Source organism: Mastigoproctus giganteus, chromosome 2, assembly GCF_048544385.1.
Source record: "Mastigoproctus giganteus isolate SK-2022 chromosome 2, ASM4854438v1, whole genome shotgun sequence".
Classification (NCBI taxonomy): Eukaryota; Metazoa; Arthropoda; class Arachnida; order Uropygi; family Thelyphonidae; genus Mastigoproctus; species Mastigoproctus giganteus.
The window spans coordinates 7,894,482-7,920,637 of NC_143576.1; the positions used below are offsets into that span (position 1 = coordinate 7,894,482).

At 37.1% G+C, this 26,156-nt stretch overlaps 1 protein-coding gene across 1 annotated transcript in view; it reads right to left on the reverse strand.

Annotated features, from left to right (window-relative positions):
* Window positions 1-26,156, reverse strand: part of LOC150089149 (required for meiotic nuclear division protein 1 homolog) — a 132,102-nt gene that overhangs the window by 16,574 nt on the left and 89,372 nt on the right. Inside the window, exons 8-9 of the mRNA XM_090390352.1 lie at window positions 21,934-22,010; window positions 16,275-16,395 (exon numbers count right to left, since the gene is read on the reverse strand). Coding sequence (XP_090246478.1) covers window positions 16,275-16,395; window positions 21,934-22,010 — 198 coding nt within the window. The remainder of the gene's footprint in view (window positions 1-16,274; window positions 16,396-21,933; window positions 22,011-26,156) is intronic.

Genomic DNA, 26,156 nt, shown 5'->3' on the forward strand with positions numbered 1-26,156 from the left:
TGGGCAACTGTATAGTCCATCTCTAAGCTGTGCAGATAAGCTGCTAGGACAGCTCAGTGTTCTGTCAATGATATACAGGAAGTTTTCCAACAGGTTTGGGGGGGGGTACAGAAAGCTAGTTTATATCTTTTTCTGGGCTTACTTTTACAAAGAAAGACTTGGATGTATTTTTAAATAACAGTACATCTTGAAAATAGGAACCTGTGAACCTCACTGAAGTGTTTTAAGGCTTTAAATGGGTTGGGTAAACTATATGTTAATGGGATCCTCACTCTTTTGTGGATCTTTCTCTCTCTCATACTCACATAAAAGACAAATTTATATCAAAAAAGAATGGTTACAAGATTGATGTGTGAAAATTTGCCTTCAACTAGAGAGTAACTGATTGTTGGAATACACTTCCACCAGATATTGTGGAAGTTGGTAGTTTTGAATAAATTTAAAGGAGGATTAGACAAATTATTAGAAGGAATGGGGGTTAATCTTTAGAATATGATATGCTATATTTTAAAACAACAGCAAGATGGAATAAACAACTTTCTATCAAAGTAACGTGTGGGAGGGACTAAGACTGTGTGCATCATACTCTAAAGATTAACTGGGATGGGAATGCAAAGCAGGTTTATTTTTATTTATTTATTATTATTATTATTATTTCTTAATAGCCGATGTTGCATAAGCTTTGCTTCCTTGCATCATTTGCCAATATTATTATTAACAATAATGATGGCATCCTTAGACTGCAGTTACAAAAGATTGGAAATATGCAAATACCTCTCCCATACTCAAAAGAGGTTTAAGGAGTTATTCAGGCAAATCAGGGGCCTGTAAGTCCTACTTCAGTGATGAGTATGATCTCGTATAAAGCTGCAGTGTATCATATCAATATAATATCAATTCAATATTGATATCAATCAATATAATAGTAATATTATAAGAGAGTCATAAATAGTTTTGTTAAGGAAAGATCTGATCTTGCCTGATCAATGTGGTCAGATTTATGACACAGTCACAAAGAAACTGTAAGTAAAGAATAGCTTTTATATAATTTAAATAGATTTAGAAAGGCTTTTGATAAGGATGGATGTCTTATGTCACATGCAGATGTCTTCTGAGTGGACTAGTTTTATGAATTGGGAATCCATTTTCGGTTCTATACTGGGTGTCCCCTTGTTTCTAACTTTTATTAAGGATAGTTAAAAACAATAACCAGGATATTTTGCTACAAGACAGGCAAGTTATAATAGTCTAAAATATAACAATTATGTTTCAATGCTAATATACACAAAGTTCTCTATCTACATCATAATAATCTTGAGTTATATTATTGACACGGGATTACTGCACATAGCATAGCTGAAGATGAAAAGGACCTAAGGGGGTTGAAGCATAATCTGATGTGAAGTTATTTCAGCAGTGCAGCAAGGCTGCTAGACCAGCACGAGGAAGGGGAACATTTTTGTCATCATGTCTACACTAATATACTAGATACAAGAGATAAAAGGCACCTCTGTAGCCAGGTGGGAAGGAGCAGCAGTGCGTAGCACACGCTTCTTGATTAGACCGGGGTTCCAGCCCGTCACTACCAAATACTGAGGATGCAGAAAGGTCAGGGAATGACCACCGCATATCCCAGAGCAATATGGCCTTAGTTGCTAATGCTCCTAAAAACCAAATAACAAAATAACAAAAAAAAAATAACAAGAGATAAAGAGATGATTGGCCTCATTTTGTGTGTGTGTGTGTGTGGGGTGGGGGGGGAATGGAGGAGATACTAAATTGCTTAATAGGATACAAAGAAGGCCAAAAAGGTTTGATTAGCCTTAAATAGTACAAAAGAGGATGACCAGAAGACTAACTAGGTGTGCAGATAAATATTCTTATAGGAGGAAACTCTAGTTTTACAAGCTACAAAATGAAACTAAGCATTTGGGGCATATTTCTTCTTTCTAGGACGATGATGATATAAAATAGAAGTATACAATTGGACCTCCATATAACGAAATTGATCGTTCGCCTGCAAAAATTCGTTAACAGAAATTTCGATATAAAGAAATATGACCTTTTCAACAATGAAAAATACTGTAATTCAACATTCAGAAATATAGTAAAAGATAGAAAATAAATCTGAAATAAGTGGAAATGAATAAATTTTCTAACAGCTTAAAGCAATTAATTTATTAATACATACATATCAAGAAATGACTACGTATATGATGTGCACAAATATATCAGTACATTTTTAAGAATTATTTCGTAAAATACTTGGTTATTTTTTGTTCTACACTGGATTTCACTGTACATCGTTCATAAAAATGTTCACATTTGTTTGAACACAAATATATTTTATGGCACATTTTCTTCACACTGAAGGTCTCAATGCAAAGTTTAAAATGTTGCCAACATTTCATGTTTGGAAGGTTTAATATTGTCTTCATTGCCTTTGTTGCCCTCATTTTCATCCAACTCATCATCGATATTGTCACTAGTTCTTTGAATACTCTCCAAAATGTTGGAGTCACTTGGATATTCAGCAATTATGATATCATTATCAACTCCTAAAAATCTGTCAAGAACAATTTTTCCACTGCTCAAATCTCTCATTTGGAGTTCTTCCCAAGATTGCTCAATATCTTGTAGCAATTCATCCCTCTTATTGCTGTTAATTGGTATTTTAGCACAACCTGCTTTTGAGAAACAATTCTTAATCGTTGTTTCCGTTACATCTTGACTCCACACTTTCACTAATTCTGATATGCACATCTGCAAATCTATAACAGAATCTATAGGTTGGTTGGTTTCTATTCTCAGTATAATTTTTTTTCGGTCTGTGCCTTTGGTAGTGCATTTTCAAATTCTTGATAATGCCTTGGTTCATTGGCTGCACAGTAGAACACAAGTTTCACACTTGTAAGCTTTGAAATACCGAGTGAAAGTGGGCAGGGCAGTTGTCAACAATCAACATGATTTTTCTGTTTTCTTTTGTCATCTTTCTATCAAAATTTAAAATTTCGCTTGTCATCCAAGATTTTTTTTATTGTAGTTGTAGTCCAACTCTAACAACCTTACTCCTTTGAAAAATTGGGCTTGTTTACTTTTGTCTATTACTAAAAGCTTCAGTTTTTCATTACCAGCCATTATACCAAATTTGCACCAACCAAGACTGTAACTCTCTCCTCACTATTTTTACTAACTAAACATTTATCACCTCTAAAAGCCAGTGTCTTGTTTGGCAAATATTTAAAAATTAGACCTGTTTCTTCAACATTGAATATGTCTTTGGGCTCGTAGTCCTCCATGATTTTTTTTTCAAAACTGTTTCTTTCCAATGGGTACAGTCTTCTTCGATTACAACTCCACTTTCAGCAGAAATACTTTTTTGAGTAAGCCAAGGCACTTTTTTAATTTGTCCAGCCAACCAGAACTGGCTTGGAATGTTTTATGCTCCAGAAAAGATGCTTAGTCCATAGCCTTTACTTTTATTAATTGCCCTGATATCTGCATATTTTGGTCTAGAATCAGCTTCACCCATTTAAAAATGGCTTCATCTATATCTTCATACAGGAATAATTTCCGATGCTTCCAACCGGGTCCTGTTTCTTCAAACAGTTTGAGAATCGAAATACAGTTTTTCAGAATGGTTGACATACTGGCAGGGATACCAAATTTTAAAGTGATTTTTTTTTTTTGACGCTCCGATTTACACTATTAAGCACTTCCACATTTTTCACTACACTCAAGGATTTCTTCTTAGATATTGTAAGGTTACTTGCACAGCAGCTAAAACAAAACTGGTTTAGGGACCACTTGTACCTACCATGTAAACAGAGACAGGTGAAATTTAGTGGAAGTGTGGATGACTCATTTCTGCGAAACAACCTATGAATTTCTGGGTTACAAGAAAACCACTCTCTCCTAATTCTCTAATAGGGTGTTTTACAGTAGAAAACAGGTTGACCAGAGTCAATGTCCATGCCGGGAATATGCCTTAATCTTTGCCAATGGCTGTGAACACAGATAGCAGTTGACCAGAGCGACTTCTTGGTACAGTAGAGGCAATTGTATAGGTTTTACGGGTAGCACTAAATTGTGGTATGTTTTAGCTATTAATTCTTAATAGCTCTTAATTCATGCTTTCTACAGCATCAGCTCTATTTCCTAAAGGCCAGAGGTGTGAACAAAATGTACCCAGGTGTCTCGAAATCAGTTCGTTATATGGAAATTTTCTTTGTTATACAGAAATTATTTTCAATGTAATGTCCAAGGGGAAATCAAAAAAATTTGCTAAATAGAAAATTTTGCTATATAGAGTTCTACTGTATATATTTCTTTACTTTTTTTTGTTTTAAATTCTGAATTTGATTTTTGACAATAATTTAAATTTAAATGTGTGCGTGAAAGACATACAATGAGAATGGGAAACATGAATATCAGATTTAAAGGAATGAACATGAAATAGGTAATAGAATAAATTTATGTGAAGTTAAGTGCCTGTTACTCAAGGTCATTCTAAGCACATATATGCTCCATTTCACGTGTTGCATTTTCTTCCTTTCTAGGTGGTTACTAGCACAGTTGCACAGGAAGCACTTCCAGTTGGTTGGGTTGGATGGTCTTTCCCTTCCCTTGTGGTAACCATAAGGGATACAGCACCACTTGCTCCACTGTCTTCTTTGGGAAACTGTCTCTGACTTTTCAAACCGAACCCTCTAGTTAAGGCCTGAACGCGAGTAATTTTATCCTGCACCACACTCGATGCAGTATGATCATTACTTCTCTTCATCATCATCCATCGATGGGGTTATTATTATTGTTGTTGTTATATTATTCTTCCATAATGGGGGTTCCACCCCATGACAGCTACTGGTACCAAGTGCATAGAGTGGTTATGTCTGGTGTTATTGTTGGTTGAGAAACTGGCTATCCTACAGGTTTTCAGGATTGTAACTTTTTGGAGTTCCTCGTATTTGTTCTTTGGGAGACCTATTGCTGCTAGGCTGTTGCACCATACCGTTGGTTAACACGATAATCGGGATGGTTGTTACTTTGTTGCATATGCCACATCTCTTTGATCTCCTGTCTTAAGTCTGCATACTCTCTGATCATTTCCTCGTGGGTTTTCTGGAGGTTACCAGTGTTGGCATCGCTATGTCAATCAGATAGGTACCCTTTTCCTTCTTGTCGACAACGGTTATGTCCAGCTTGTTGTGTGGGATTGTCTTGCCCGTTATTATGGCACAGTCCCAGTACAGCCTGAGGGTTGGGGTCTCTAGTATAGCCTGGGATTCATACTTGTAATACGGTACACTTTCTTTGATCAAATGGTATTTTCTCGCTAGCTTCTGATGTGTTATCCTGGCTACCTGGTTGTGTCTACGAGTGTACTTCGTCTGGGTGATTGCTTTGCATCCTGCGATGATGTGTTGGACCGTTTCTGAGGCCAGGTGGCATCATCAACGTGTCATCTGACACTCTGGGCTCCTTAGCAATGTATTTTCTAAAGTTTCTGGTGTTGATTACCTGGTCTTGGATGGCAAGCATGAATCCTTAAGTGTCAGGGAAGAGCATCCCACTCGTGAGCCCATAAAATGGCCTCCCATTGGAAGCCATTTTATCTATGTGGTCTTAATGGAGGCCATTGTAGGTTCTACCACAGTGTCTTCTTTGCCCACCTTTCTAACTTTGTTTGTTCTGTCTGGGGCTGGAGGGGGCTCCTTGCTTAGGTTGAGTTGAGTATGTCACTTGTCTACCTTCCATATGGCTGAGTAGCATGCTGTTTTTTTTTTTTTTTTTATGAAAGTAATTCTTCAGGTTAGCTATCGCTGTCTTCTGTCACTCCTTCATGCTCTTTCAGGCCCCATCCTCTTTATTTCTGAACTATTGTCAGTCTCTCCACAGCTAACTTTGGGTAATGCTGGTGGCTCTAGGTCATCACTGTCTGTTGTTAAGCATGGTGGATAGCAAGTTGAGTGCTAGACAGAACCACAGTGGGCTCAGGGAATTTCCCTGAAAGATTCCTTTCATGATGGGGGTCGGTCTGGTTGTGATGTTCTCGACCTTGATGGTGGTACTCCGTTTCGCCATGGTTGCTTATTATTATCCTTGTCTTTTCTCATGATATCCTCCAGCTCATGGTCAGTCCAATCTAGGATCCCAATGGAATATGTCAGCACTGGGACTGCCTAGGTGTTCATGAAGTGTGTTTCCTCTGTTCAGCTTTGCTTTGAGCAGGCTTCTGAGTCTCAGACAGTATTTTTCGGTCAGGCAGGTCTTGATCAACTTGCGCTCTAACTGCTGAGCCTGCATCATCTCAAAGTATTTGTAGGTTTCTCCTCCTGTCATGGCTTCAATCTCTTTATCAGTCTGCAGCTGGTAGTTTCAGCTGACTAATTTCCTCTGATGCAATCTGTGGTTCTTGCATTTGTCTGGGATAGACCTAATTCCATCCTGATATCATTGCTGAATTCTTCAGTGATTCAGAGTAGTTGCTGGAGATGTTTCTCAGTTGTAACGTAGAGCTTGATGTCATTCATGTACATCAAGTGGGAGAGGGTGTACAAGTTTTTCCTTCCTTCTTTGAGGTTATATCCATACTTGCTGTTGTTAAGCATGGTGGATAGCAGGTTGAGTGCTGGACAGAAACACAGTGGGCTCAGAGAATTTCCCTGAAAGATTCTTCTCATGATGGGAATCGGTCTGGTAGTGATGTTCTCAACCTTGATGGTGGTACTCCATTTTGCCATGGCTGCTTATTATTATTATTACTACTGGCAAATAACACAGGGAAGCAAGCTTATACAGCATCTTCCAAAAAATAAAAAAAATCCCACACACACGTACAGTCAGTCCTCGTATAACACGTGTTTACACTACACGAATTCGATCATACACAATTTCTAAATAGGGGAACGATATCTTATATAACACGAACCGAATTCGCTTATGCACGATTCGCCTTTGTGTTTACAAGAAATGGCAGTCGAACGCAGAATCACCCCAAACGAACGCAACACGATAGGAATGAAGAGAAGATTCTGAAAATGTATTAATGTTTTTTTTTTATCAGTGAAGGGGAAACACATTTCACCATAATAACGTAAAAACCAACATAATTCCAGCTATCGGTATAATCGCAAATGCAATTAGATCGAGTTTACTACCAGTTTATAACAGATTCCACTAGCAGAAATGCAAATGCAAATTGTTTTATGGTAGTAACCCCTAGAAATGTGCTTTAGTAAAATGTGAGATGTTAATAGTGTATCTCTGCCTTTACGGTGTTGTTTATTCAGTTGCTACACCCGCGGAGCTTTGTTTATGTGTATCAAGCGTGCCTCCTCGTTTTGTAATTGTGCTTTGTTCTCTAAAAATGAGCAAAATACTTAAAAGGTGTGAAAAGGAAGCGTCCTGGTAAAGACACTGCAGATTCAGAGAGAAAAAGAAAAGCAATATTGACAGTAGCCACTGGCAGAGGTGAAAGAGATTCTTGCACTGCTTCTATTAGAATGAGCAGAAGCCTGAAAAACAAGATGCATGGTATTTCAGAGACTGCTGGGAGCCATTGTGGTACAAGTAAACACATGGGTTGTGTTAGGGTAGCTAAGAATAGAAACAGGTGCAGGTATACTTGCGTGTACACCAATGCTAGGAGTTTAGTAAATAAATTTGATGAATTTGAGGTATTGCTCAAAACATCGAAGGCAGATATTGTTGGGATATCAGAGACGTGGTGTCACACAGATATAAGGGATGCGGAACTGCAATTTGGGGAGTACAACGTCTACAGAAAGGATAGACAGGATAGGAAGGGGGGAGGTGTTATGCTATTAGTTAAGAAACACATAAAAACCAAGGAAGTGAAGCCAGTCGACATCGCTGGACAGTGCAGTGTGGAGTCAGTTTGGTGTGACATAAGCATTGGGAGATCAAAATTGAGAGTAGGAGTGTGCTATAGGCCTAATGACTCTGATGAGTATAATAAGGAACTGTACAGGGAAATAGAGTCGGCCAGTAAATCAGAGTGTCTTATAATGGGAGATTTTAATTTCACAGATATTGACTGGAATTTGGGGGCTGGATACTCACACACTAGCAGGGCTTTTGTGGATTTATTGGATGATTGTTTTCTACATCAGCATGTTCGGGAGGCAACTAGAGGGAGTAATACTCTTGATTTGATTATCAGCAGTGATTCTTCATGCATTAAAAATCTGCAGATAAACGAACCACTAGGTGGCAGTGATCACAGTGTGCTGAAGTGGGATTTACTCAAAGAGGTAACTACCATTAGGGGTAAAGGGAAGGGTTATTGCTTCCGTAAAGGCGACTACGATGGACTGAGACAGTATTTAAATTCTATACAGTGGGACCAACTGATGATGTTACCAACAGCAAATTCAAAATGGGAAGCATTCAAAGAACTTATCTTGGAAGCTACTAGGCTTTACATACCAACTAAGAAATATTGTTCAAGGTTTAGGCCAAAATGGATGTCAGATGAACTAATGAGGCATATGGCAGAGAAGAAAAATGCATGGGATACTTACAAATTAACACATGACACAGAAGCCTATGATAGATACAAGTTGATATGCAACCAAGTTACAAAGGAGGTTAGGCAGGCGAAGGCAGATTACGAGAAATCCTTGGCAAGGGATGCAAAGAAAAACAGCAAAGAGTTCTTTACTTATGTAAACTCTAGAAGGAAAGGGATGAATCAGATTGGTCCACTTGATATTGATGGGTCAAGTGTTGATGATCCTGCTCAGGTGGCTAACAAACTAAATGAATATTTTGCATCGACATTCACACATGAGGAGTTATTCAGCGAGGGGAATGCCAGAGGTGTATTCAACTCTAGCAGTAAGTTACGGAATCTTGAAATAACTGGGAGTAAAGTGGAGGAGAAACTGTTGAAGATAAACACAAGAAAGGCACCCGGGGTGGATGGGATCTATCCAGTTATATTAAAGGAGGCAGCAAAGGAAGTAAGCAAACCCTTAGCCATAATTATGAGAGCTTCCTTGGACTCAGGGGAGGTACCCATAGACTGGAAATGTGCAAATGTGACCCCAATTCACAAAGGAGGATCAAAGGCTGACACAAGTAATTATAGACCTGTGAGCTTGACTTCTGTTCCAGGAAAATTAATGGAGGCACTGGTTAAAGACGCACTGCAGGATCATTTAGACAAGACTTCAGTTATAGCTCAGACACAGCATGGTTTTGTTAAGGGGAAGTCTTGCCTGACCAACTTGATTGGATACTATGATGCAGTCACAAAAGAACTGGATGCAGGGAATAACTTTGATATTATATACTTGGATCTTAGAAAGGCTTTTGATACTGTTGCACATGGAAGACTGCTACACAAATTGGAGCAGTGTGACATTGGAGGCAAATTGCTGCTATGGATAAAGGGGTGGTTGAGGGGGAGAAGACAGAGAGTGGTAATCAATGGACACTGCTCATCGTGGACTGATGTTATTAGTGGAGTCCCTCAGGGCTCAGTGTTGGGTCCATTATTGTTTTCTGTATTTATAAATGATATTGATGATGGTATATCGGGATTAATGTCCAAGTTTGCAGACGATACAAAGGTTGGCAGGGTTGTCAAGGACACTACTGACACTATGCTTCTGCAACAGGATCTGGAAAGGTTGAGCAGATGGGCTGAGAGGTGGCAAATGAAGTTTAACATTGACAAATGTAAAGTACTACACATGGGAAACAGCAACCCCAGAGCAATGTATCAACTCTATGGTACAACACTGACAGTGGTAGAGAATGAAAGGGACTTGGGGGTGGTTGTGCAGGCAGATATGAAGTTCTCTGAGCAGTGCAGACGGGCTGCAAGAGTAGCTCATGGAGTATTGTCAATGATATACAGGAATTTTTCCAGCAGGGATAAGGAGGTGATTATTCCATTGTATAAGGCGATGGTCAGGCCACACCTAGAGTACTGTATACAGGTCTGGAGGCCTCATTTCAAGAAGGATGTAGAGCTGCTGGAACGAGTACAGAGAAGGGCAACAAGATTAGTGAATGGAACAAAGGGGTGCTCTTACGAAGAAAGGCTTAAGTTTTGCAAATTACAGTGTCTGGAGACTAGGCACCAGCGAGGTGATCTGATAGAGGTGTATAAAGCCTTGAATGGTTTAAGCATGCTCAATGCTGATGGGATTCTTCCTCTAGCTCAGAATAATCACCTGAGAGGGCATAAATTCAAATTGAGGAAAGACAGATGTAGGATAGACATGCGGAAATTTGCCTTTAGCCAGCGGGTGGTTGGTTGGTGGAACAGACTTCCATCCCTTGTGGTGGAGGTTGATAGCCTAAATAAGTTTAAGGCTCAGCTGGACAGGTATTTTGAACGAACAGAGGGGTGAAGTGGAAGTGGTTTTTTTTTTTTTTTTTTTTTTGGCTGATGCTGCATAAGCTTGCTTTCTTGCATCAAATGCCTCTACTAATGCTAATGCTAATGCTAATATCGATAAACAGGCGGATGTGTCAAAAATTCTCACCCGGGAAAATTTATAGTGGCCTCATACTATGGTTTATGGCCAAAATCACAGTGTCCTCTGGTCTACCGGGGTTTCCCCTGGTAAGGCTTATGCCAGTCCGCCTCTCTCGATAGAGAAAAAATATGAAATTGTGAAACGCTTTGAGCGAAATGAAAGACCATGTGATATTGTACGTGCTACAGACCTAAATGAGGCAACGCCGACAATTACAAAGAATGCGGAGAAAATAAAAAAAACTTTTATAGCAGAAAAAACTCAAAGTGTAATTAAAATCCATTAGATTAAAACACAAAGAAGAATTGGAAGAAATGAAACGGCTGTCATCTGTTTGGATAGAAAACCAAACAAAAAACAAGTTTGCTTACGATAAAAGCATTAGCAATATTTTCCGTAATAGTCTTAATAAAATACGTAAGTATTTTATTACGATTTTATTTATTGTGTTTGGTAATGTTTTGGTTACAAATGTGTGTTCAAAATTTGGTGGTAGGCACCTAACCCTATTTTCCCCATAGGGCCTGTTGTTTATATTGCACGAGGGTTTCTAGGAGCACAACTATCGTGCTATACGAGGACTGACTGTACGTGTATACTACCCCAACTCATCTTTCCATTTCCTCTGATATAACTAATTTTCCTTTATATTTATTCACACTACCCATTTCTGTCATACCAGATGGTAGTTTGTTTCAACAATTAATTATTCTGGCTGAAAGCAAATTTTCACATCTATCCTGCAGCCATCCTTTTTAAATTTACTTTATGTCCCTGTGTGTGTGTGTGTGTGTGTGTGTGTGTGTGTGTGTGTGTGTGTGTGTGTGTGTGTGTGTGTGTGTGTTTGCATTGTCTGAGAAATAGTTAGAATAAAGCCTTAAACACTTCAATTAGGTCTCCTTGCAAATGCCTAGTATCCAAGGACTCCAACTTGCACAACCATATTCTTTTGAAGTGAGAGTACCCGTTTCTGATCTTTACTAATCTCATTGCTCTTTTTTGTGCCCATTCTAAGAGATCCAGATCTTTCTTAAAATGTGGCTTCCAGACCTGTACACAGCACTCAAGATATGGTCTAACCAGTGCCTTATACAATGGAATAATCACCTCCACATCCCCGCTAACAAAGTAGTAGTAGTAGTGGAATGTGATGCAAGAAAGCAAGTGTATGAGTTTATGCAGCATCAGCCAAAAAAAAAAATCACACCATTCCCTCCTTAAATTTATTCAACCTATCAACTTTCACAATGACAGATGGAAATTTGTTCCGGCAATTAACCACCCGCTGGCTAAAGGCAAATTTCTGCACATCTATTCTACATCTGTCCTTTCTTGATTTGAATTTATGCCCCTTAGGTTCGTAATCTGAACAAGTGGAAGGATCCCATCAGAATTCAGCGTGCTCAACTCATTCAAGGCCTTATACACCTCAATCAGATCACCGGGCAGGTGCCTAGTCTCCAGCCACTGCAATTTGCAGAACTTAAGCCTCTCTTGGTAAGAGGATCCCTTCATTCTCGTCACCAATCTTGTTGCCCTTCTCTGTACACACTCAAGCAAATCTACATTCTTCCTAAAATGAGGCCTCCAGACCTGTACGCAGTAGTCAAGGCATGGCCTGACCATTGCCTTATACAGAGGGACAATCACCTCCTTTTCCCTGCTAGCAAAATTCCTATATATCATTGACAAAACCCCATGACCTGCCCTTGCAGCCTGTCTGAACTGCTCAGAAAACTTCATATCTGACTGCACAATTACTCCCAGGTCTTTTTCATTTTCTACCACCTTATTATCTAGATCCTGTTGCAGTAGCACACTGGCATTACTGTCATTAACAACCCTGCCAACCTTTGTATCATCTGCAAACTTCGACATTAAACCTGATGTACGAACAGAGGGGTGAAGTGGAAGTGGGTTTTTTTTTTTTTTTTTTTTTTTTTTTTTGGCTGATGCTGCATAAGCTTGCTTTCTTGCATCAAATGCCTCTACTAATGCTAATGGATCCTCTTACCAAGAGAGGCTTAAGTTCTGCAAATTGCAGTGGCTGGAGACTAGGCACCTGTGCGGTGATCTGATTGAGGTGTATAAGGCCATGAATGGGTTGAGCATGCTGAATTCTGATGGGATCCTTCCACTTGTTCAGATTACGAACCTAAGGGGGCATAAATTCAAATTAAGAAAAGACAGATGTAGAATTGATGTGCAGAAATTTGCCTTTACCCAGTGAGTAGTTAATTGCTGGAACAAACTTCCATCTGTCATTGTGGAAGTTGATAGGTTGAATAAATTTAAGGAGGAACTGGACAGGCATTTGGAGGGAATGGTGTGATTTTTTTTTTTTTTTTTTGGCTGATGCTATATAAGCTCATACACATGCTTTCTTGCATCACATGCTGCTACTACTACTACTACTACTACCTTCATCAATATCATTGATAAATATACAAAACAGCAGGGGACCCAACACCGAACCCTGTGAGACTCCACGAATAACATTAGTCCACGAAGAGCAGCACCCATTGATTACCACCCTCTGTCTTCTCCCACTTAACCATCCTTTCATCCATTGTAGCAACTTACCCTTAATACCATTCTTCTCCAATTTGTACAATAGTCTTCCATGCGCAACAGTGTCAAAAGCTTTCCTGAAATCCAAATATATGATATCAAAATAATTTTTTGCATTCAGTTCCTTTGTAACCACATCATAATATCCTATCAAATTTGTCAGACAAGACTTTCCCTTTAACAAACCCATGCTGTGTCTGAATTATTGCTGCAGTCTTGTCTAGATGATCCTGCAATGCATCTTTAACCAGTGACCCCATTATTTTACCCGGAACAGAAGTTAAACTAACTGGTCTGTAATTACTCGTGTCACCCTTCGATATCCCTTTGTGAATTGGGGATACATTTGCACATCTCCAGTCCGTGGGGACCTCCCCTGAGTCCAAGGATGCTCTCATAATTATGGCTAAGGGTTTGCTTAGTTGCTTTGCCACCCCCTTTAATATAACTGGATAGATCCCATCCACCCCAGGTGCTTTTCTTGTTTAACTTCAACAATTTCTCCTCCATTTTGCTCTCAGTTATTACAAAATCATTAAGTATCCTGCTACAATTTGATAACTTTCTGCCATTTTCAAACCTTAATAATTCCTCATGTGTGAATGCAGATGCAAAATACTCATTCAGTTTGTTTGCTATCTGAGCAGGATCATCAGCAGTCGAACCATCGACGTCAAGTGGACCAATCAGATTCATCTCCTTCCTTTTAGAGTTTATATAAGTAAAGAAATCCTTGTTGTTTTTCTTAGCATCTTTTGCCAAGGATTTCTCGTAATCTGCCTTTGCCTGCCTGACCTCCTTTGTGACCTGATTTCGGACTAGCTTATATCTGCCATAGGCTTCTCAGTCGCTTGATAATTTATATGCATCCTATGCAATTTTCTTCTCTGTCACGAGTCTCATTAGTTCATTTGATAACCATTTAGACCTTGAACAATATTTTTTAATAGGTACGAAACTTTTAGTAGCATCCACGATTAATTCCTTGAATGCTTCCCATTTAGAAGTTACTGTTGGTAACATCGTCAGTTGATCCCGCTGTACAGAATTTAAAAACTTTCTGAGACCACTGTACTCACCTTTACGGAAGCAAAAACCCTTTCCTTTACCCCTGATGGTAATTAAATCTTTAAGTAAATCCCACATCAGTACACTGTGATCACTGCCACCTAGTGGTTCCTTTATCTGCAAATTATTAATACACGAAGTTCCTGTATATCATTGACAGAATCCCATGAGCTGTTCTAGCCGCCAGTCTGCATTGCTTAGAAAAGTTTATGTCAGACTATATGATTACCCATGGGTTTCTTTTGTTCTTCACCACCACCTTGAGTGTGGTACCGCCTAATTGCTATGTTATTCTGGGATTACGATTACTGCTGCCCATATGCAGTACCTTACATCTAACAATGCCCGCGATCACCAAATACGGAGGATGCGGAAAGGTCAGGGAATGACCACTGCATATCCCGGAGCAATATGGCCTTAGTTGCTAATGCTCCTAAAAACCAAACAACAACAACATCTAACAATGTTAAACTTCAATTGCCACTTCTCAGCCCAACTGCCTAATTTATCTAGCTCTTGCTGCAGCACTACCTAATTAGTATGTTATTTTGAGATTACTGCTGCCCATATGCAGTAACTTGCATTTATCAAAGTTAAACTTCAATTGCTGCTTCCTGGCCAAACTGCTTAATTAATGTCTTGTTGCAATACTATGCCCTGATTCCTTGTTATTAACCACACTGTCAATCCTTGTATCATTTGAATAATTTCACCCCTGCATACATTTGGTTAACTTGCTTGCAAATGAGTTAAAGAGTAATCAGCTATTAGAGAAAGTTACCATTCTAGTCTTGTAGAGTCAGAAAACTCATGTAGATTTAAGAGGAATTAGATAAATATCTGAAAGCTTTTTTTTATGGTATATGCACATGCTTTGCTTCCTTACTTCTGCCATTTTAATACTAATATTAATAGGAAATCTGTGCAGGGAGTCAACTATTTCTGGTTGTCACGACAGGTAATAACCTCTTTCTTGTTTGGAGCAGATGGAGAGGGATCTTAAATCAAGAATGATAGCATCAACATACAAAAGTTGTTTCAGAAAGGGGGGGGGATAGACATAATCACAACTATCCAGCATCCATAGGATCTGAATAACAATTTTTTCTTGAGAAATAGATGGGATTCTTCCTCTTGCTCTGATTACTCACTTGAGGAGACATAAATTCAAACTGAGGAAAGAGAATGGGAGAACAGATGTGCAGAAATTTGTCTTTAGCCAGTGGGTGGTTGATAGTTTGAAAAACTTTCATCTGTCATAGTGGAGGCTGACAACTTAAATAAGTTCAAGGCAGAACTAGACAAACATTGGGAGTGAATGAATGGGTGAAATTGGAAGTTTTTTTTTTTTGGCTGATGCTATATACACTTGCTTTATTGTATCATATGCCTCTGCTAATGCAATGCTAAACATGACACAGTGTGGCCCAGGATGAATAACTATCCACTCAAATATAGCAGCCAAAAATTAAAAACACACAAGAGAATTCTTTAAAAATATAGGAAAGGAAGTAGCAAAGAAAGGGGAATGCAAACAGTTGTATAAAATACTCATCTGATTTGCCTCGGTTTTCCTTCAGACTATGCCTCTCCCAACAGAAGTCTGGCACATCCAAGAGAATAATTTGTGAGCAAAGCAGGTTGCACAAAGAACAGGTGGGCACTTCATATAAATAGAAATGGAAACTAAATGTGAAATGACTTGATGGAAGAAAGGGAGCACTTCATTTACAAAAGGCAGTTCTGGACTAGAACCAAAACATACTAAAATCAAAATGTGGATGATAGATGAATGACAATCAGGGAAAAAATTAGCAGTGTCTGTAAAATTCTTATAATCCAGTCAAGGTTTTATGTACATGTGTGTGTGTGAGAGAGAGAGAGAGAGAGAGAGAGAGAGAGAGAGAGAGAGAGAGAGAGAGAGAGAGAGAGAGAGAGAGAATATCTTAACTGAGAGCAGAGCAAGATTTTAATTTTACATTTTTTATCCAGATCACAGAGTAACTACTTTTTTGAGATTAGCTTAAAATTTAACACATTTCATACCAATAAGGTAATAAGAGCAAGACAACAAATTTCATAATAAAAATAAAAATCAGTTAAAGCAAAAAAAATCACCCTGGTTCTTTTAGATATATTGAGATGGTTGCATATTTTCTGGTATAAGTTTTCAAGATTATGCCTGTCCCAATAGAAGTCTGGCACATCCAAGAGATCAGAATTCAGATTAATCAGATGTCTAAAAATGATAAAGACAATTTCATTTAACATTAACCTGAGAAAATATGTTGCAAGCAAAATAATTTTCCTGAAATAGGACCAAATTTCATTAATATTAAAATATATCTTTTTCCCTGTTTAGACTTTTAAATAATAAAGCAGACTTTTTAAAAAATAAATCGGATCAGTTTTCAATATTACAGGCAATTCAGATAGAGTTATATCTATTCAGATAAAGTTTATCGCTGTATGAATATACAAAAGACTAATTTATACTTATCATATCATATGAAAATATGCCGACCGGGCTAGCCGGGTGGGTAAAGTGCCTGCCTGGCAACCCAAAGGTTGGGAGTTCGAATCCCGCCTTGGGCTTGGATCAGAGTAGTGCAAAAACCTTGGGTTGTACATTATGGCCACAGAAGCTGATGCACCAACAACTAACAAAGGGAAAAAAAAAAAAAAAAAAGGAATATTAAAATATGATATGATATATGATACTGTCAAACCATCTTCAGTTACAAACTGAAGAAGGTTTGCTCAATCTATAAAAATTATAACCCATATTTCCTCTAAACTCTTCTTAGTCAATTTAATAACATAAAAATGTCCTATTTTTGATTTAAACCAATTTTTTCAAGAATTTCAAATTTTTTTTTTTTTTCAATTTAAAAATTTGTGCAAGAAACGGGGAAAAAAAAAAAATAAAAATAACATTTTCTCATGTTGTTGTTGGTACAGAGCTTAATGACACAAGGGCTACTGAGGCCAAATTGTGTCTGTTCCTGTTTATTTACAGGAAATATTCTCATGTAACAGAAAAATGTTACAATGTTTGGTACCATAGATAAAAAATAACTGAGTAAAATTAGCAAAAGACTATCGTTATTATAAAAAAGGTAACACTATTTGGCAGTTTCTAATGGAATCTTGTTGCTATTATACACTAAGAAATTTCCCATCAGAAACTGCAAAAAATTACACTTATGATTTTGGCATGAAATGTGGATGACAGTCTGTAAAACAAATTTGTATTCAAATAAAAACAATACCTTTTTTATAATATACTCTATTTATGGGTAGATGCATGCCTGTATATTTTGCAACATGTGCTGCACATGGCATGTGGCACTGGTTTACCATTCCTACATTAGACCAATTTCTTAGTGAATGGATTTTAGTAGCCAACAACTCTATTAGTTTTAGTTATTTATTTTTGTTTAGTTGTTACTCTTATGAATATTGTGGTACACTGAGAATCAAACTGCAGTGCACTAGATCATATGGATTTGTTGTGTATACATCTGTATAAGTGTGTTTATTCATGGTCCAATTTATATGTTATGCAGTCTGAAAAATCCATATTTACTTGGGGTGGGGAAGATACTTCCTCCACCTGAGACTGGCAAACTACAGCTTTGATCTTTCCAAAAGGATTCAAATCCAGAACTTTTCAAATCATTGAGAAATGGCAAACCACTGTACTGTCACAGAGGGAATTTCTGTATGGGAGTCATTTATGATATGTTTATATCACTGTATTTATATCACAGTACATATTTTAACAGTCAATAATTCTGAAAATTATACAACAATATTTTCACACTCAATTTGAAATATCAGTTGTTCCTTTAATTTCTGTATAAATTTGAACTGTTAGTATTAGTATTAGTATTAGTAACGGCCGTATGGTGCAAGAAAGCCTATGGCTTATGCTGCACCAGCCAAAAAAAAAAAAAAAAAAAAAATCCAAACAAAACAATGATAAAAACAAAAATTAAATAAATAAATAATAATAATTAATAAAGAAATAAAAATAATAAAATGAAATTAAAAATTAAATAAAAAGGAAATTAATCCTATCATCCTATGCGCTTCCCTTACCCGAAAGTACTATCCAGATGACCTTTGAATTTCCCCAAACTGTCGGCCTCTACCACCCATGAAGGCAACTTATTCCAGTAATTTATAACTCGCTGGCTAAAATAAAACTTCCTGCAGTCCAATCTAAACATTTCCCCGCGTAACTTGAATTTATGTCCCCTAGTTCTAGCATCATTTATAATCTTGAAAATTTCGTCCTCATTCATTTTACTGATGCCTCTCAGAGCCTTAAACACCTCAATCAAATCTCCTCTAAGATGTCTAGTTTCCAAACTCTGCAACCCACATATTCGAAGTCTTTCTTCATAAGGACGCCCTTTTGCCGATCTCACCAGGCGAGTTACCCTTCTTTGCACCCTTTCAAGAAGCTCGATGTCTTTCTTTAGGTGCGGTCTCCATACTTGAACACAGTATTCCAAGTGTGGTCTAACACAGGCCTTATATAATGGGATTATCACGTCCCTATCTCTACTTGCAAAAGTTCGATAGATCATCAATAGGACACCATGGGCCTTCCTTGCAACCTGTTTACAATGCTCAGAGAATTTCATGTCTGACCGTATCGTAACACCCAAGTCCCTTTCCTCCAGTACTGGGTTTAGTTGAACTCCACCAAGTGAATAAGTTATTTTGGGATTACTGTTTCCCAGGTGTAATACCTTACACTTTGTTGGATTAAAGCACAGCTGCCATTTTTCTGACCATTCTTGAAGTCTATCTAGGTCTCTCTGAAGAAGCTCAGCTTGACAGTGATCATTAACTACTCTACCAATTTTAACATCATCTGCAAATTTAGACATCACGCCCTCTATCCCTTCATCAATGTCGTTTATGAAAATTAAAAACAACAGTGGTCCTAATACTGATCCTTGGGGAACCCCACTTCTTACATCAACCCAATCTGAGGAATAGCCATTTATCACAACCCTCTGCCTCCTGCCCTGAAGCCATCCTTCTATCCATCTAAGGATTTTCCCAGTGATTCCAACCTGTTCCAGCTTATAAAGCAACCGCTCATAACCGCTCATGTTTATGAAATAGTCATTACAGAAAATGAACAGATTATATACAATTGATTTTGCATTTTTAAAATTCTTTCTTTATTAATTTTGACAACTTCAATGAAATATATAAAAAAAGCTAAGCCTGGTTCACCTACAAAAAACAATGGAAGGGTCACTGTACCAAAAATGCATTGGCCTTATTTTATTTTTCCTGTTATAATTTTAGTACTCATTAAACTAACTTAAGTTACATAACATTTGCTAAGATGAATTGCATCTTTTCGCAAATAATAAATGTTATTAAGTATTGATTGTCATCACTAAAACTATTGCATTTTTGGAATAAGTTATATTGAAATTCTAGGATGGGGAGGGTATAAAATGGTAAGTGAACATGCTCCAAGAATGCTTTTTGAGACATGCTTTTCAACAGAATAAACTTCACATCTTGGTAATGTCAGGTGTTTACAAACATGTCTATAATTTGCTCATGTCATCCTGTTATAAGCGTTCATGCTGTGGTGGACACTGAACACCTTTTATAAGCCGTATGAATATACAACAGACTAATTTATACTTATCATATCATATTATAATATAAATGCACAAGGCATAATACGATATGAGCTTAAAATATACTATAAAATATCGGTGTAAATACACCATAGATAACTCATAAAAGAAAAAAAAACTACAATTGTAGAGTAAAGGCATCAATTTAATTGTATCTCACATATTGTGATTACCTTCACATAATGAGTTAGCATGTATTACATTACTTCAAATAAGTTATGCTTCACCAATAGAGAAGACTATTGTTACTTATTCTCAGTGGGCACCACCACCCAAGATGGCACTGTTCCAAGGCTTGTTGGCCTACTATCGGTGGGTTTGTTTGGGAATTTTTTTGCCGCATCGGCATCTATGGCCATAGTGTGCCACATATATGATCGTATGTATGCTATTTCTTTACAGATCGAGAGTCAGAAAACTGGTTTTTGACTAGCTAAAGGAGGTGGCATACATTGATCGCTTTGAGAAAGATAAAAATCTTTGAGACATTTGTTTTATTGTTGTCAGTGGGTGGGCAGGTACCCGGTGTTGCAATCATGTCAACCCAGTTGTGAAGTTAATTCCACAATATGAGATACCAAAAGGTGTACAAAATAATACTATATTAAAATATAAATGCATAAGGCATAATATGATATGAGCTTAAAATATGCTATAAAATATCAGTGTAAAAACACCATAAGTAGCTCATAAAAGAAAAAGAAAAACTACAATCATAGTATAAAGGCATCGATTTAATTGTATCTCATTATTCACTTATTATATGAATCTGTATCTCCTGACAATTTAATATTAATTACATTAAATATTTTTGATCATGTTTGGCATAAAGGTCTTCTAAATATGCTTCCACGCTATGGATTGCCAACTGTTTTTTGTACTGGGTATCCAGTTTTCTCTCTGACCACTCATAGCAGATGATGGCAGATGGCTCTCTGTCTTCTCCACTAATGCAATTGTGCTCCAAGGTTCAGTTCTTTCTCCCACTCTTTCCCTCTTTGAATTTTAATCTTCCTTGGCACACCACAAATATTGCTTCTTCTGTATTTAAAAAATTGGGTTTTTTCTTTTGCTCTTGACATTCCTTTTCTTTAAACAGCTGTTCACTCTGTAAAAATCTCAAATCCACCATACCATGAATTTTGTTCCCACATCTGGGACGGTGCTCCCACAACCACCTCTCTCTGGCTTCTAGATTCCATTCAAAAGAGGGAGTAGGTTAATTAATGATCCATCTCTTACAAAGTCTCTTCACTCGAAATTCTGTTTCCGCTGTATGCATCTTCTATAGGTGCCTCCATGGGCACTGTTCTTCTGAATTAGCTTCTATAATTTACCCTGTCTTTCTTTCAAACCAGTCTGAACATGTGCTGCAATCAGACAACATCCTCTTACTCTCCAACTTCAAACTCACAGAACCAACTTTTCTTCTTCCTCATTTATTCCTTCAACCTCCATTTGCTTCAACAACCTTCATATGTATTTTCTGAAAATTACAATCTACAGAAATTCGAGTTGAACGTCATCTTCTGAACCTTCAACCCATGCATGGTACTGCAGGTTCTAATACCTTTTGTGTCTGGGGTGTTCATAAAAATAAAAAATGTTCTGATTTCAAGAACTGACAAGACTAGTTGGTAATCTAGATAAACTCACTTTCACAAGTTCATTAGCAATAAGAAACTGTGATACCTTAGTTTATTTCTGTCCTGTTTTATTTTCCCTGGTAAAACTTACACTCAAATGATTTGTTGTTCTGAGTTGATTACGAACTTCCTTCCTTTCATGAAGAAAAGTGTTCTCTTTTGATAGTTAGATGAACTATGATAATAAACATGAATATAGTACATTTACATGAAAATTAGATTTTTTTAATTTATGGAAAAACTGGGGAAGCAACAAACTAACGACCTACTCATAATTAGAATTTCCAAAATCATAAAGATACAACAAGAACTCATGCACATTTTTAATAATGTAATTATGAATAAATGTAATTCTTCATGAAGGAATTAAATAAAATAACTTTATATAAATAAAATAAAATAATGTAAATAAATGAATGTAAAATAAACTTTATATAAAATGATTCTTACTTCAAAGCATAAAGTTCACATGTTTTCTTAAACACCTGATCTCTTTCCAGTGGTATTTTCTCCATATTCTTCATTTTCTTGAAGACACAAAAAATTCCATATGAAATATTATAAATTATATTTTTTTATATTTTTCTTTTGTCTCCAGCATTTATTAACAAAATATAGGAAGTGTAGTTCAACAAGGGGAAAATGTGAAAAAAATATTTTTCTTCATACGCATAATATAATTCAATGAACAAAGCCTATATTTTTGTAATATATTAATGTAACTGCACATCTACAAACAGTAACTTTTGATAACTTTCCCTGAATTTACTTTCCTCACTATAGCTTCATTCTATGATAAACTGGTTTATTCAGGAACATTACTCATCATCATCAATTCCTTTTATTTCTATTCTTAACTTTGAATTGCACATGTGGATTACTACAGTAGACAGCCCTGACAGACACTGAGGAGTCACACATTAAAAATGTTTATATTGAACACATTAAAAAGAAACAAGAAACTCAATAAAATGTACTTCTTTTGGATCTCTCAAATACATTAAGGATCACTCAAACTTTACACCCTTTGGGTACCACCAAAGGGTGTCAAGAGCAACTTAGAGGGGTGGGTTGCAAATTTTGTCTCAAGTTTTAAATTTGACTTCTTTGTTCATTTTAAATGAAACTATTTTATTTTCCAAAGTTATACGGTTCTATCATTGTTTTTTTTTTTTGATATATAGATTAAAATTTAATTATAAAAAGTAAGTGGTATATTTCTTTCTTGCTCAACTCTAATTGAAATCAAATCATTAGTTTTATTCATCATGAGAAGGTCACAAATTCATTTATCAATATAGGAAGTTAAAATATCTCAATGGTTGAAAACTGTTGCATCGTTCTGTAGAAACTTCTGTATAAAATGATATCAATTTACGTTACAAAAAATACCTTGAAGAAATAAGTTTGTCTTGGAATACGAGATATACAGTTTTCTTATACCACATGCGTTTCTTGACTGGTTTATCTGTTTGAGTGAACAATTAGAGTAACAGGAAGTAAACCTAAGATTGACCAAGTCAGTACACTGAGTGAGAGAAAGAAACCTGTAAAAAAATTTTAGACTCTATACAATCACAGATTTTAACATTAGTCTACATCCTCTAAATTAGTATGCATATTATATACTATAAGTGCATATGCATATTATATACTTGGAAAATTAAATGCACCAGGCATAATCCTTATGAGTTTTGATAATTAACTATATAATATCGGTTATATCCACACGAAGTTATATCCACATTATGAGAGATGCCTTTTGGCATCTCTCATAATGTGGATATAACTTCGCAACTGAGATGGCTTGTTGTATTACCTGCCCGCCCACTGATGACGAAGCCAAACAGCTTCGAAACGATCGTCTGGGTGGTGGTACCGCTGAAAATAAATAACAGTAGCCTTCTCTACTAGAGAAGCGTTATTTATTTGAAGTAATTCAATAGTAGCTATCTTGTTGTGAAGGCAACCACATTATGAGATACAATTAAAACGATGCCTTCTACGCTACAATCGTAGCTCAAATATATGGGTTAACTATGGTGTATTTACACCGATATTATATATTATATACTATAATTGATATACTACTTATATCAATAAGAAGAAAATGTCTCTAAAAATTTCTGTTAATTTAAATTTTTAAACTTTATTCCATCATTATATGTGGTCATAGGCTGCTGCCTTTTGGCCACCTATGGAATGCAGACTTCTCTTACAATATTAAATTAAAATTAAACAAAACATTTTATTTCTTTGGTATTAATATATTGTATGACATCACCATTTCTTCAACATGCATTAAATTTTGTTTTTTTTCTTGTTACTCCTTTTTGAACACCTAGACTGATGTGCATTTTCCCATCTCTACATTTTCTGTCTATTTCACTCATGTATGCATGCATGCAAAATTCATGCATGCATACATGAAATTTGCTATTTTCAAGATACTAGTCTCCACAGATGAGCTATAGCATTAGCATTAGTAGAGGCATACGATGCAAGAAAGCAAGCTTAGGCAGCATCTGCCAAAAAAAAAAAAAAAACCCCCTCCCATTTCACCCCTCCATTCATTCCAAATGCATGTCCAGCTGAACCAGAAATTTATTTAGGCTATCAACTTCAACAACAAAAGATGCAAGTCTGTTCCACAAATCAACCACCCACCGGCTAAAGGCAAATTTCCACACATCTATTCTACAACTGTCTTTCCTCAATTTGAATCTATGCCCCCTCCCTCAGGTTCTTAATCTGAGCAAGAGGAAGAATCCCATCAGCATTCAGCTTGCTCAACTCATTCAAGGCCGTATACACCTCAATCAGATCACCTCGCAGGTGCCTACTCTTCGGGTGCTGCAATTTGCAGAATTTAAACCTTTCTTGGTAAGCGCACCCCTTTGTTCCCCCACCAATCTTGTTGCCCTTCTTTGTACTCGTTCTAGAAAGTCTACATCCTTCCTAAAATGAGGCCTACAGACCTGTACACAGTACTCCAGGTGTGGCCTGACCATTGCCTTGTACAACAAGATAAAAACCTCCCTGTCCCTGCTAGTAAAATTCCTATATATCATTAACAAGACTCCATGACCTGCCCTGGGCAGCCTGTCTGCACTGCTCAGCGAACTTCATATTTGACTGCACAATTACCCCCGGGTCTTTTCTTTCTGCTTCCCTGAGTGTAGTACCACACAGTTGGCACTTTTCTCTAGGGTTATTGATACCCATATGCAGTACTTTTTCATCAATATCATTGATGAATACACAAAATAACAATGGGCCAGCACCTAACCCCGAGGAACTCCACTAATAACATTTGTCTGCGAAGAGCAATATCTGTTGATTACCACTCTCTGTCATCTCCCACTCAATCATCCCTTTATCCATTGTAGCAACTTACCCTTAATGCCATACTTCTCCAATTTGTACAGCAGTCTTCCATTTGCAACAGTATCAAAAGCTTTCTTGAAATCCAAGTATATGATATCAAAATTATTTCTGACATTCAGTTCCTTTGTGACCACATCATAGTATCCAATCAAATTTGTCAGACAAAACCTCCCTTGAACAAACAAATGCTGTGTCTTAAATATTATTATAGTCTTGTCTAGATGATCCTGCAATGCTTCTTTAACCAGTGACTCCATTATTTTCCCTAGAACACAAGTTAAACTAACAGGTCTATAGTTACTTGTGTCACCTTTTGAACTCCCTTTGTGAATTGGTGATACATTTGCAGGGTGCCAATACATGGGGACTTCTCCTGATTCCAAGGAAGCTCTCATAATTATGGCTAAGGGTTTGCTTACTTCCTTTTCTGTCTCCTTTATGTTTAACTTTGGTGCCTTCCTTATGTTTAACTTTAACAATTTCTCCTACACTTCGCTCTCAGTTATTACAAAATCACTTAGCTCCCTGTTCAGTTTGATAAACTTCTGGCATTCCCCTCATTGAATAACTCCTCATGTGTGAATGTAGATGCAAAATACTCATTCAGTTTATCAGCTACCTGAGCATGATCTTCAATAGTCAACCCATCTATGTCAAGTGGTCCAATCTAATTCATCCCTTTCCTTCTAGAGTTCACAAAGTAAAGAACTCTTTGCTGTTTTTCTTTGCATCCTTTGCCAAAGATTTCTCGTAATCTGCCTTCGTCTGCCTAACCTCTTTGTGACTTGATTAGAGACAAGTTTATATCTGCCATAGGCTTCTGTGTCACCTGATAATTTATATGCATCCCATACATTTTTCTTCTCTGCCACGAGCCTGATTAATTCATCTGACATCCATTTAGGCCTGTATTTTGGCATGAACAGTATTTCTTAGTTGGAATGAAAAGCCTAGTAGCTTCCAAGATTAGCTCCCTGAAGGCTTCCCATTTAGAATTCAATGTTGGTAACATCATTAGTTGATCCCACTGTACAGAATTTAAAAACTGTCTGAGACTCCTGTAGTCACCTTTAAGAAAGCAAAAGCCCTTCCCTTTAGCCTTTATGGTAGTTACATAGTGGATGACCAGGCGCTGAGTATGCGCCTGGTCATCCACGTGTGCCGTGAACCTGGTATTTAAGGATGTGTCATTTAAGTCTCACTATTACTGAGGAAGGAGGAAGACACCTCCGAAAGCTCTAGTGTTTTTTATCGCTTTTATATTTATATCTTAATGCATTTTAACT